This window comes from Lycium ferocissimum, chromosome 6, assembly GCF_029784015.1.
Source record: "Lycium ferocissimum isolate CSIRO_LF1 chromosome 6, AGI_CSIRO_Lferr_CH_V1, whole genome shotgun sequence".
Lineage (NCBI taxonomy): Eukaryota > Viridiplantae > Streptophyta > Magnoliopsida > Solanales > Solanaceae > Lycium > Lycium ferocissimum.
The window spans coordinates 59,657,857-59,671,903 of NC_081347.1; the positions used below are offsets into that span (position 1 = coordinate 59,657,857).

Here is a 14,047-nt window from a genome sequence, read left to right on the forward strand (position 1 = left end):
GGATCTAAATTCTACGTCTTTAAAGCATGCTAACATAGAAATTATTATCAAGTGAAATGATGCATCTTGGTAAACGTAAAGCTTATTGGACTTGTTGTCCAAACATCGAAGATGTCACATTTTAAATAGAAATAGATGTTGTCAAACTTGTATGGCCACTTGATGAAATCTATATGAAAATTCTGAAGGATTAAAATGCCTGGTTATTAACTCAAAGTCTCGGAAATGTATTCAATCGATTACAAAGATCATTATATGGTTTAAAAAAAACAATCGGGCGCGTGGTATAATCGCTTAGCGAGTATGCTTGATAAATGAAGGATATACAAATGATGCCATTTGTCCATGTGTTTTTATTAAGAAAACAAAATCGGGGTTCATTATACTTGTTGGTTATGTTGATGACATAAATCTCATTGAACCTCCAGAAGAGCTCCAAAAGGAGATTGAATATTTGAAGGGAAGAATTTGAGATGAAGAGATCTAGGAAAGACAAAACTACGTCTTGGTCCGCAAATTGAACATTTCACAAAAGGGATCTTTATCCATCAATCGCCTATATAGAGAAAGTTTTAAAAAGATTTTACATGGACAATGCGCATCCTTTAAGTACTCCAATGATTGTTCGCTCACCAAGGGAGTAAAGATCCGTTCCGACCTCAAAAAGAAAACGAAAAGCTTCTTGGTCAAGTACACATATTAGTGCAAATGGTGCACTTATGTATCTTGCTAACGCTACAAGACCCGACATAGCATTCTCTTTGTTAATTTGCTAGCAAGATATAGCTCTTCTCCTACACGAAGACATTGGAACGGAGCTAAGCATATATTGCGATATCCGGGGGAACTAGCGATACGGGTCTGCTTTTATACTAACAAAGGTAACAATCTTGTTGGTTATGCATATGTGTTATTTATCCGATCCACATAAAGTTTCGATCTCAAATAGGCTACCGTTTACACGCGAGGAAATCTTTGCTATATCATGGCGATCCACAAAGTCCCATTATTGCTACTTCTTCGAATCATGCCGAGATAATAGCTATTCATGAAGCAAGTAAGAGAACTATGGTGTGGTCGAGATCGTTGATACATTTCATCGTGAGAAAGATGGTTTGAAATGTGATACAAAATTACCCACGGTATTATATGAAGATAATGTCGCATGCATAGCTCAATTAAAGGAGGATTTATAAAAGGAGATAGAACGAAGCATATTTCACCAAAGTTATTTTTCACACATGATCTCGTAAGAAAGGTGATATCGATGTGCAACAAATTCGTTCAAGTGACAATCCCGCGATTTGTTCACCAAATCTTTGCCAACTTCAACTCTTGAGAAGATGATATTTAAGATTGGAATGCGAAGACTCCGACATCCGAATCTTAGTCTTCGTGGGAGTAAATACGCGTTGTACTCTTTTTCCCTTAATCAAGTTTTGTCCCATTGGGTTTTCGGTAAGGTTTTTAATGAGGCAACTCTCAAAGCGTATTACTAGATATGTACTCTTTTTCCTTCATTGAGGCATGTATTTTTCCCAATAAGGTTTTTAACGATGAAGGCATCATCTATGGACATCGAGGGGAGTGTTTAAATATGGATGTCCATTCCTTTTTCTTCCACCACATGTTAATGGTTCTTCCTTTTTCTTCCACCATGTTAATGGCTCTCCATTATCTTCCACCATGTTAATGGCTCTCCCATTATCTTCCACCATTTCATATATTAAATGCATATGTATCACTATAAATAGAGGCATAAGTTTTCATATGGAAACGCACTTGTAATACATCGGAAGAACAATAAAATCTCTCCTCTTTTGTCACTCTATTTCTATGGTTTTCATCCTTTAATATTGTGACTCTTTTAGCTTCATTTTTAGCTTCATTTTATGTTATAAAATGAAGCTAAAAGAGTCACAATATTAAAGGATGAAAACCATAGAAACAGAGTGACAAAGAGAGAGAGATTTTATTGTTCTTCCAAGATGTGTTACAAGTGTATTCCATATGAAAACTTATGCCTCTATTTATAGTGATACATATACATTTAATATATGAATGGTGGAAGGAGGAACCATTAAAGGTGGAAGATAATGGATGAGCCATTAACATGGTGGAAGAAAAGGAAGAACCATTAACACGGTGGAAGCATTAATTTGTGATACGGACATCCATAATATATTTCATAACACTCCCCTCGGGATGTCCATAGATGATGCATCGTTAAAAACCGGATGTTCATGTCTTAATAGATGGCCTCGAAAAAACCTTACTAAGAAAAAAAAGCCGTGGGAAAAAGCCTAATGAAGGAAAAGAGTACACATATCTAGTAATACGCTGAGAGTTGCCTCATTAAAAACCTTACCAAGAAAAACCCAACGGGACAAAACTTGATTAAGGAAAAAAAGAGTACAACGCGTATTTCACTCCCCCTGACGAAGACTAAGATTCAGATGTCGGAGTCTTCGCATTCCAATCTTAAATATCATCTTCTCAAGAGTTGAAGTTGGCAAAGATTTGGTGAACAAATCTGCAGGATTGTCACTTGAACGAATTTGTTGCACATCAATATCACCTTTCTTCTGGAGATCATGTGTGAAAAATAACTTGGTGAAATGTGCTTCGTTCTATCTCCTTTTATAAATCCTCCTTTAATTGAGCTATGCATGCACAGCATTATCTTCATATAATACTGTGGGTATTTTTGTATCACATTTCAAGCCACATCTTTCTCTGATGGAATGTATCACTGATCTCAACCACACACATTCTCTACTTGCTTCATGAATAGCTATTATCTCAGCATATGATTCTGAGAAGTAGCAACAATGGATCGCTTTGTGGATCGCCATGATATAGCAAGATTCTCCGCATGTAAACAGATAGCCTATTTGAGATCGAGCTTTATGTGGATCGATAAATAACCCGCATATGCATAACCAACAAGATCTGTACTACCTTTGTTAGTATAAAATGCACCCATATCGCTAGTTCCCTTCGTATATCGCAATATATGCTTAACTCCGTTCCAATGTCTTCGTGTAGGAGAAGAGCTATATCTTGCTAGCAAATTAACAGAGAACGCTATGTCGTGTCTTGTAGCGTTAGCAAGATACATAAGTGCACCAATTGCACTAATATATGGTACTTCAGTGACCAAGAAGCTCTTCATTTTCTTTTCGAGGTCGGAACGGATCTTTACTCACTTCAAGTGAGCGAACAATCATCGGAGTACTTAAAGGATGCGCATTGTCCATGTAAAACCGTTTTAAAACTTTCTCTATATAGGCATTGATGGATAAAGATCCCTTTTGTGAAATGTTCAATTTGCAGACCAAGACAGTAGTTTTGTCTTTCCGAGATCTTTCATCTCAAATTCTTCCTTCAAATATTCAATCGCCTTTTCGAGCTCTTCGGAGTTCCAATGAGATTTATGTCATCAACATAAACAAGAAGTATAATGAACTCGATTTTGTTTTCTTAATAAAAACACATGGACAAATGGCATCATTTATATATCCTTCATTTATCAAGTACTCACTTAAGCGATTATACCACACGCGCCCCGATTGTTTTAAACCATATAACGATCTTTGTAATCCGATTGAATACATCTCTCGAGACTTTCGAGCTAATAGCTTCGTGCATTTTAAATCCTTCAGAATTTTCATATAAATTTCATTATCAAGTGATTCATATAGGCCGTGACAACATCTATTTCTATTTAGAATAATGTGACATCTTCCGGTGTCCGGACAACAGTCCAATAAGCTTTACGTTTACCAAGATGCATCATTTCACTTGATAATAATTTCTATGTTAGCATGCTTTAAGAAACGTAGAATTTAGATCCTCACAATTTTATACAATATTGCGCGCCATATTGTATCAAAGATATCGTCGACAAGATATCATTTTGTATCGGTTCGCAATTCGACATAACTCATCGAGATCTCATCACTTCATATTTTCAAAAATCCGAACCTCTCATAAGGTTTATGAAGTGTTATGTCGTAGCTCTTCAAGAGCACATCCTCTTTATTATGATCATTTGCTCCTCTTTTTTTTCAAATATTATTATATTTGGAACCGATTCGTCTACCATGCTTCGTGCACGCCGTAGACTTGTCCTTCCGGACATTAGGAGCATTTTGCGATGAAATATGAAATAGTTGGTCCAAGCAAATGCTTCCAAAGATTTGACTTGAATTATCCGAGGATCATACCGATGATAATTCACAACATATCTCTTAGTCGCTTATTCTCTCCCCCTTATTTTAGTGACATATGTCCCCATTTTCTGGGAAAATCCATCCGCGTGCATCATGGTATATCCATTAATCATGTACCGCACATCAAATGCTAAAAGATGGTAAATATCTAGTTCCCGACCCTCGAACCAAATACGAGGGAGAATTTATCAAAATTTATTGATCTAAAGCATACAAGTTGTTGTGTATGCAATATATCATATCTCGCACCAACATCTCAAACTCGTTCTCATAAGCAATGGTTTAGTCAGATTATGGAGGCATCTAGTGCCAAACCAAACTTAGATATAAACCAAGATTATCAAGATGATTGTCTTGATTACATATTCTCGAAAATTGTGCTTCCAACTCAATCATTTTGAGCGAGCAACTTCGTAAATGTCAAATCGCCGCTGACAATAAACATACATGTGACCGTCTCATAGATGCATCTATTTAAGACATCACATTACAGGTGAAGGGGCCCACATTCACCTTATATATTTTTCAGAATTTTGGGGATTCAGTCCCAACATTAGCTAGTTTAATCAACTTATTATGAGAACAAGCAACACAAACAAATTCTCAAGAATCTTCTAGTTCTTCAATATGTTTTTAATACTCAATTAGCACATCGATTTAAATCGTGACGATCAAAATGGTCTTGTCAATCGATAAAATTATCCGTACTCGTAAACTTCAAGTTTACTATGACGAGTGCTATTTCTTTTAATAAACTTCTCGGTTTACTATTGCATGAAATTATATATCAATAAATTTCTAGTTTATCGTGGTATGTGATCTCATCATGCTCGGGTAAAATTTCACGTGTATTTCTTACCCGTAGTAACTTGAAGATATTTAATATTTCGATCATTTGTAGTCTCAATATGATAACCATTTTTATTGTTAGTAAACTTCGTGTCTACTACGTTGTTCCGATCGTACCAATTACGATCTACGATGAACGGTATTATCATATATAACATCTTCAAGATACTTCAATTTATTTATCATGATCGTATATTATTTGGACACCGCTAGTGTCATGATACTTGTAAATAAATAATTAGCTCTTCCGGAGCCTTTGATCATTAATTTCTATTACCAAATATTTCTTAAATACTTTCGATACCATGAAAGCAAATTTCGACACACTCGGTGTCACGAAATAAATATTGAATTCTAAACTTCAATATTTTAAACATCTCCTTCAGGGAGATTCATCATTAACATCTGATCATTTTGTATCAAAGAGGCAACCACATAGTTATTAATTCCTTCAGGGGAAAATACATTAATTGTTATTTCCTTCGAGAAATCAATAACAACTAACCATAATGTATCAATGTGGTTATAGAGAAAGCACTTTACTCGCTTCCTTTTTGCCTTAGAATGATACTTTAATAAAATTATTTAAGATGTTTCTACATACGACAGTACGTGTTGCTATGTCTTAATTTCATACCACAAAATAAAATGTATATTCCTTGTATTTTATCTCTCCAGGAGAGATAAGTTGTTGTATTAGTTCATTCACTTCGAGGAATGAAACCGATTATTTAAATGTGCTTGAAATACGACGTTCATTAATAACTCGTTATTTTGCTCAAACACAAGAAGACATTGCACGTGAGAATATTTCTCGTATATTTTGATAATTCTTTTCGCTTCGTGAGTAAAGTTTAAAGTTTTACTACTTCGGGAGTAAAGTTTAAAGGTTTACTACTTCGAGAGTAAAGCATAAATATTCAGAGTAAATTTCAAAGTTTTACTCAATTATTCTACCATTATTTATTAATGATAATTTCACAATTCTACTCACGGGAGTAGAATTAAAAGCCTTACTACAAACTATCACATTCACTTCGTAAAATGGATCTATATTTATAACATTTATCAAAAGTTTTCATTCTTCGTGAATAAAACATAATTATTTGAACGTGCAGGCCTTAAACATATCAAATCGTGATAGCTTATAACCTCTTTTAAGATATTGCTACTTCAGAACAAATTTAGGCATATACATATTTAGTCCCAACAATAAACCCATTAAAACTATTACCACTTCGGTGGTTATAGACATAAATAAGTTTAGACACAACGAGGCATAGAAAATATTAGTCACTTCGATGATATGTATTTAAAAGCTCTCATTTAGCCATTAAGGGATATGAGATTAACATCATAATCCCTCTAATAACAATATTGTTCTTCGAGAACACATTTGAGGCACAAATAGTCGAGAATTAATCACGTTCCCGGATCAAACGAACCATTTAGATTTCTCTTTATCACGACCCAACAAAATCGTAACATCAATAAGCAAAAGACAATTAAAAAAAACTTAACGATTTATAACTTGAAGATACCAACCTTTTTTATGTAAAACTCATGGTGCCAATTCAAACATGATTTGTCACCGGAGACTTTCATTAGCTCAGCTTTTAACCAAATAATTAACCAGTCGATCAAAAATAATGAAAGTGCTAAATCTTTGAGGATTCCGGAACACTTTGTTTAGATCCAAGATAATCCATATATGAACTCATGTTTCTTACTTAATTTGCTAATCCAAATACCAAAGGCATACCGCTCCTATGGCTACTATGTATAATAAAAGGTACCTATAAACATAAACACAACAAATTGATACTACATTACCGTGAAGACCAATCAACATTCGTAATGAGGATAATTAGAGTTTTCCACTTGAAGATCTTTTCAAAATATTTGAAAAAAATATTGAAGAGTATTCTTCGGATAACGTGTTATAAAATGAAGCTAAAAGAGTCACAATATTAAAGGATGAAAACCATAGAAATAGAGTGACAAAGAGGAGAGATTTTATTGTTCTTCCATAAAATGAAGCTAAAAGAGTCACAATATTAATGGATGAAAACCATAGAAATAGAATGACAAAAGAGGAGAGATTTTTACTATTCTTCCAAAATGTGTTACAAGTGTATTTCATATGAAAACTTATGCCTCTATTTATAGTGATACATATGCATTCAATATATGAGACCTTTTATTTTGAGAATTATTAAATTTTAGCATGTTTATTTTCTTAATGACATGATTTGTTGGGACCCATTTAATATAAAAACTGATTATTTATAAAGAAAGGGAAAATGTAAAAAAAAACATGCAGATCTCTTTTCACCACTTGTCGTAAAGGATAATTTTGATACTTTCGATTTACATATCAAAATTTTACTGTAGTTTTTTTTTTTTTTCAATTTCGTACCTACACAAGCATTTGTACATAAAATGGGACAGAGGTAGTAATAGCAAAATCATGAATGATTTCATCGGAAAACAATGGAAGGTGGTAATTGGACTTGAACAATGAACATGCTTCATCAGAGTTATCAAAATAAAATACTCATTTTGTTTCAATTTAAATATCTTATTTTTCTTTTTGTTTTATTTTAAAAAGATTTTTTTTTTCTAAATTTAATAACTCTCTAATTTCAACGTAGCCTGTTTAAGATCATAACATTTAGTTGAGCAGGTTAATTATATCCCAAATGGAGGTTCTCCGATTCACAACCACTTGCAAGCTTTTTCTGTCAAGCCCGCCTCAGTACGATTTACCTCTCTTGTGTGGTTTGCTCTATTACCTTATGCGTAACCAAAGGACAGAGGTGTATGTAGCATTGTAGTTATGGGTTCAATTGAACCCCTAACTTTCAATGCGGAGCATAAATTTATGTGTAAAAATTATTAAAATTGCAATAAATAGTAGATATGAACTCATAACTTTAAAAATATAATAGGTTCAATACTAACAATCTTAAAATAGAACCCATAGAATTTAAATCCTAGATCCGCCTCTGTCAAAGGGTAGCCATTGCGGGCTTCCTTGTCAAAAAGGATTACAAAATTCAAAAAATATATTGATACACAATAAACATCCTTAATTATGAACGCAAGATTAAAAAATCTCCTGTTTTTCTTTAAACTTTGTGTCTAGTCAACTTAAATAGAAAAAGAGGGAATAATTGTTTTTCCTTAGTAGTACTACGTAAAAAGCATTAGGAAAGAAGACAGGCTCATCTGCTTAAAAGGCAGGCATGTGTGCAGGTATCAGCTGTATTCCAGACGAGAAATATAGGCAAATGGAAAACACAGTTTGCACTTTCAGAAAGACAATGCCCAAATAGAGAAAATTTTGTCTTTGATATCAAGACAAGAAGAAAGTAACCAACACACGGTCCATGGAGAAATAGAAACCATTGGAGTTACAGACAACAGGAACTAGGCATTGACAAATGCACTTAGAAACATTAAAAATTTAGCTAACGTTAATTTTGATCCAACGACATCAGTACAGTGTTAAACTTATCCCAATGATCAATAATAGATAAGATCATGAACAAATCGAATCAGTTAAACAAAAATTGCATCACCCAGAGCAGCTAAAATTTCTGCGTTGTTTACACCCTTTCTGTTACAGAGGAAATTCAATGATTTCATCAAATTTCCAAATTCAGGTGGTGCAGTCTACCATTAGTCCATTACCCTAGTTGATCGGTCGCAAATATACCATAGTTTATCACAAAAAATGTACTTCCCATCTGCAGAAAGTAAATCATCTGATGTTTTCTTCAATCTACTGATCATCAGGGACTTTGTATAAGTCAGGTGTAATTTCCGTCAACCATAACCCCGGAAATAACGTCTGCAAAATAGACCAATCAAACATTAAATTCAAAATTACACCATCAGAATTATCATCAGCAACCGAGAAAAAAAAAATATTAAAAAAAGTCCGTCTCAATTCCAAACTAGTTTTGATCGACAATTTGAATCTCTATTGATCGACAATTTGAATCTCTATTATCTTTTTATTTTTTATAATCATGCTATTTGGGCCAGTTCACGGATACCTGTCGCCACCGGCATCAGGTAACAAGTAATTCTGTCCGAGGCTAGAATAGATGGAATCTCGATATCTATTAAGCTCCAGTTCGATCCATTCATTTAGAGATTAAAGTAAATCAAAGAAAAACTAAACTTACATCCAAATTCTTTTGAACCAATTTAGCTCGTTTCTTGGGTCTACGAGGTGGTCTATGTCCAACCATCGCCATGAAATCCTCCTCAATCTCTCTCCTCGAAAGGGGAACCGAATACTTCACCCTTTCTCTCTTCTCGCCACTACAAGAAGCCGCTCCACCAGCAAAATCACTTCGAAATCTTGAAGACTTATTATTGTTATTATTATTCTCCATCCTTATTGGCACCAAACCATTGCTTCTATTAACATCAATTTTCGACCCGTTAGGCTCATTACAAGCCGCACGTCGAGTTCTCAAGTTCCAAGCTTTTTCCGATGCATTTTCCGGCGCCGGAGATTCTAAACCTTCTTTCAAAATCGTGTTTTTCATTTTATCAGTTTCTGTTTGTAGATCAAACATTAGTTTCTCTCTCACAGCTTCGATTCCCTCACCGTTTATTGATCTGAATTTTTGCTCCGGTTGTCTCCTCCGTTGGATCAATTCTGATCTCCGATGAACGGACGACATTTCTCCGACATCCGTATCAACCTTAACGCACCTTAAATACTTCTGGTTACCCCACTTTAACCCACATGGTAAGGTGAAATTATGTAAAGGTTTCGATCTTTCTGGTCCCATCGCCATGAAAACACCTCCTTATTTGAGACCAAATATCAGTCTAATACTATCAAAATCGATACACCCTCAAGCTAATAGCAACACAGAATGAAGAAAATCTATAGCCAAGACTCAAAAATTCCTTCTTTATTTCACTCTGCTCAATGCAACAACAAATTTTGAAGACGTCAGAGAGGGAGAAAGAAAGCAATGGGTTTCATATTCTTGTAATTTCTTTTTTCAAGATTTGCATCTTTTTTTTTCTTTGTGTTTTGTGTTTAGGTGAGTTTACGTGAATTGGCCGGGAACGTAAAGTGTGTATTATATATGTAAGGGGGAAGAGAGAGATAGAGAGAGAAGAGGCGATATTAACGTTGGGGGTGTGAAAATTGTAGGTGCTAAAGTGCGCGGTGGAGTGACGTCTTCATTTTATATTTCCAGGGTTTTCCATACTACGACGTCGTTGTTTCTCTCTCCCTTTTTCCCCCTTCAAATTGCAATATTTGTTTTAGGCAAATTGCAATCCACTAGGCTATACGCGCATTTTTTTATTTTTTTATTTTTCTGAAAGGGTCTAAAATACCCTTGAATTGTTAGATTTGGTACAAAAATATCCTCCATCCACCTTTCTGTTCCAAAATACCCCAACGTTAACCTATTGAGTCTACTTTGCCCTTAATTTTAATAGACCCATTTTAAAACCCAATTAACCACTTTATTTATTATGTGGCATCCTCTCATTGGTTATCCATATAATTAACGTAAACTAATTAATTTTGGGCAATTTACGTGATTGTCTCACAGAATTTTTTAAGTTTTGTCGCTTTAATACCCGGGGTTGTGAATTCGAATCTTAGCTCAGTCAAAAATTTAAAAAAAATTCTCAAGGCAAAGTTTTACAAATTGTGCCTTGCGATTCTAACCCACAATCTCAAAGTATTAAGCGAAGGGACAAAACTTAAAGACCACTGATTTGAAGGACAAACTTAAAGATCATTTGACCCATTTGACCTCTTTTAGCAACTGAAATAAAAATTGCCAAACCTCATTTGACTTATATATTCCATTCCATCAATTAGAAGAGAGAAGAGGGGCGCATATTTTTAGGGCTGCAAGCAGACCACGAAAACGTTCAATGCTTCCAGCTTTTTGAGGATTAATTTATTTTGATCGTGAACACAGACAAGGAATATTTATATTTTTTAAATAAAATTTACATATTTAAAAATTACATAAAAGTACAAGAAGTCACAATAATTGACAATTCAAAATATTTAAAACACGTATAAGAAAATCACGGCTAAAAAAAAAACTTGTTGGAATTAATTTCAAAATTCGAAAGGTGTCACATAAATTGAGATATACTCCGTCCGTCCGTCAGTAGCATAATTTTTGTTTATCATAAAATTATCCAAAGCACAATCTCTGTTCATTGACACTTGCAATATAGTGAGGGGCAACACAAGCCATATATGAAAATCAATTCCAGAGAATAACCACTAAAATTATAAAGATACAAAGTATCATGCAGCTTAAACATGAACAAAACAAGCTTAGATAGCCAGTGGGTTTTGGAATTTTTTATTTTAGTTGCTAAAAGAGGTCAAATGGGTTAAATAGTTGGATCCTAGAAAGATGGATGTAAACATCCGTTAAGTTTCTTTAACTTTCTGTTAGGTTTTACTTTATTGGAAACCAATACATAGTTTGATGACTTTATTGTCCAAGAAAAATCATAAGTTACTTTAGTGGAACTTTGCTATAACTTCAATGACCATTTGAGAAATTGACTCGATAATATTTTGTTACTCACCAGATTTTAGAAAAAGTATATAAATTTGAAAAATTTGTGATTTAAATACATTGTAGATCTTTTGTGCTTTAAAATTTATTTTTTTATCTGTACCAATGTATATATGACACTCTTTTCTTTTTAGTCTATCTCAGAAAAAATGTCTTCTTTCTATAATTAGAAACATTTAAGTCTAAAATTTCCTTTTACCCTTAATAAAATAATTTACAGCCGAACAATGTCTAAGATTCATTTTAAACCACAAATTTCATAAGTATTCATTTCTTTCTTAAACTTTATGTCAAGTCAAACGGTGTCATATGAACTGAGACGGATGAAGCATTATAATACAACAAAATATCTGAATTTGTTTTTTAATTATATAATTTTTTTATATATATTATTAATAAATAGGTTAAAAGATTGTTAAAATAAAATAGGGGAGGTAAGTGGAATATCATAAATCATAAGAAACGTAAGTATTATGGAGTTAAACCTCAGGAGAGGTCTCTAAAATTTTCCTTATTTTATGAAATAAGAATGAGAAAATTATGTATTAATAATACCTAGATATGAATATATAAAAGATAAAAGGGGGAAACATTCTTTGTGGGATTACACTAGATATATTGTTGTTATTGGGGGAAGCATTCTTTAACAAAAATTTATTTATTTTCAGAGTTTAAACTCGAGATCTCTGATTTATAATGGAGAGGTTTCATTCATCAAATCTACCTCCTTGTTAGTGGTGGTAATATCTTATTCACCACCTTACATTAACTTCAGCTATATAATTACATCATTACATAATGGTCCTTACCTATTATTTTAACTCACTATGATGAATGGAATGAATCCCACATCGGGGAACGACGAAAATTCTGGACTTCTTATATGGCTTGGACAATCCTCCCCCTTTTGAGCGACTTTTTAGGTGTGAGTTAATTAGACTCAAGGCCTAATTTGAAATGGTATCAGAGTCAGGCCCGTTCCGTAGGGGCCCCAAGGGTACCAACAGGTCCGTTCCATATGGGCCCCAAGGGTACCAAACAGTTGTGGGGTGGAATTATTTGATCTATAAATGTGCACGCTCCAGATCGGACAACAAAACCTTGAATAAAAAAATGTCCGAATTTGAGTGTGAGACGGGGGTGGGGGTGATGAGTGAAATGAATCACACAATGATGAAGGATGGGAATCCAACGCTAAAATTAGCTTTTGAGATCTGAGTTAGACCCAAGGCTAAATTTGACAACAATTCATTATTATTAGGCTTAATGCATATGCGGCCCTTAAACTTGGCCCTTTTTTCCATTTTGGCACCTCAACTAAGTGTTGTTCCTATTGAACCCCTGAACCGGGCCTCAAGTGTGTCCATCAAACACAATCTGACTTACATAACATATATGGTGAGTTTTAATTTTTTTTAGCCTTGCACGTTAATGTCAATAGCATCCTACCTAAAAAATTCAACCAATTTAAACACCCCACCCATTTTGATTAGACACATCAAATAGGAAGAATTGTGCTACTGTGTTATACAAGTGAATAACCACCACTTAAACCAATCAAATCAACAAAATCGGAAAATAAGAAATCAAAATTGGAAACTAAAACTAAAATAAGAAACCAAAACTAGAAACCAAACTGAAAACTATAAAATCAAAACCAAAACTTAATATCTGATGTATATAATTAAAATGAGTGGGGTGTCTTAATTGGTTGAATTTTTCACGTAGGATTCGATTGATATTCACGCGCAAGGCTAAAAAAATTTGAAACTCACCATATATGTTATGTAAGTCGGATTGTGTTTGATAGACATACGTGAGATCAAATTCATAAGTTCAATGAGAATTGTGCCTTGCGATTCAAACCCACAATCTCGGTATTAAGCGAAGGGACAAAACTTAAAGACCACCGATTTGAAGGACAAAATTAAAGATCAACCTACAGAAAATGGCCGGAGATGGAGTTGTTCGTTGAAGCAGGTAAGAGGGATTGGTCTCCGGCTTTACTCGGCTGAAATGAAATGGGTTGGACGGTATTTGTTTGGTTTAATTGGGATTTAAGTAGGGGCGGGTCGGGATTTTGTAAGTGTTAAATGGATTGAGAATTAATTAGTTGAAGTTAATTATATGGATAACCAATAAGAGGATGCCACGTGTTGACACCCACTTTTGTCTCGCCTTTCTTCCAAAATATTTATTTGCGCTTCTAGTATCTTGACAACTTAAGAACATTCGTTTATATTTTATTGCAATTATTAGCCTTCTATTAATATTGTCGTTTTCCATTATCCAACACAGTCATCGCCTATTATCGTTATCAGTGCTGTTATTATTATTATCATCATCATCATCATCATCATTATTTTC

General features: G+C 34.0%; 1 protein-coding gene across 1 annotated transcript; it reads right to left on the bottom strand.

Annotated features, from left to right (window-relative positions):
• Window positions 1-8,483: 8,483 nt before the first annotated feature.
• On the bottom strand, window positions 8,484-10,113 carry LOC132060854 (uncharacterized). Its single transcript, XM_059453762.1, has 2 exons — window positions 9,281-10,113; window positions 8,484-8,940 (listed from the first exon to the last, which is right to left on the bottom strand). The coding sequence occupies exons 1-2, from the start codon at window positions 9,902-9,904 to the stop codon at window positions 8,872-8,874; spliced, it is 693 nt and encodes a 230-aa protein (XP_059309745.1). The 5' UTR covers window positions 9,905-10,113; the 3' UTR covers window positions 8,484-8,871.
• Window positions 10,114-14,047: the final 3,934 nt, after the last annotated feature.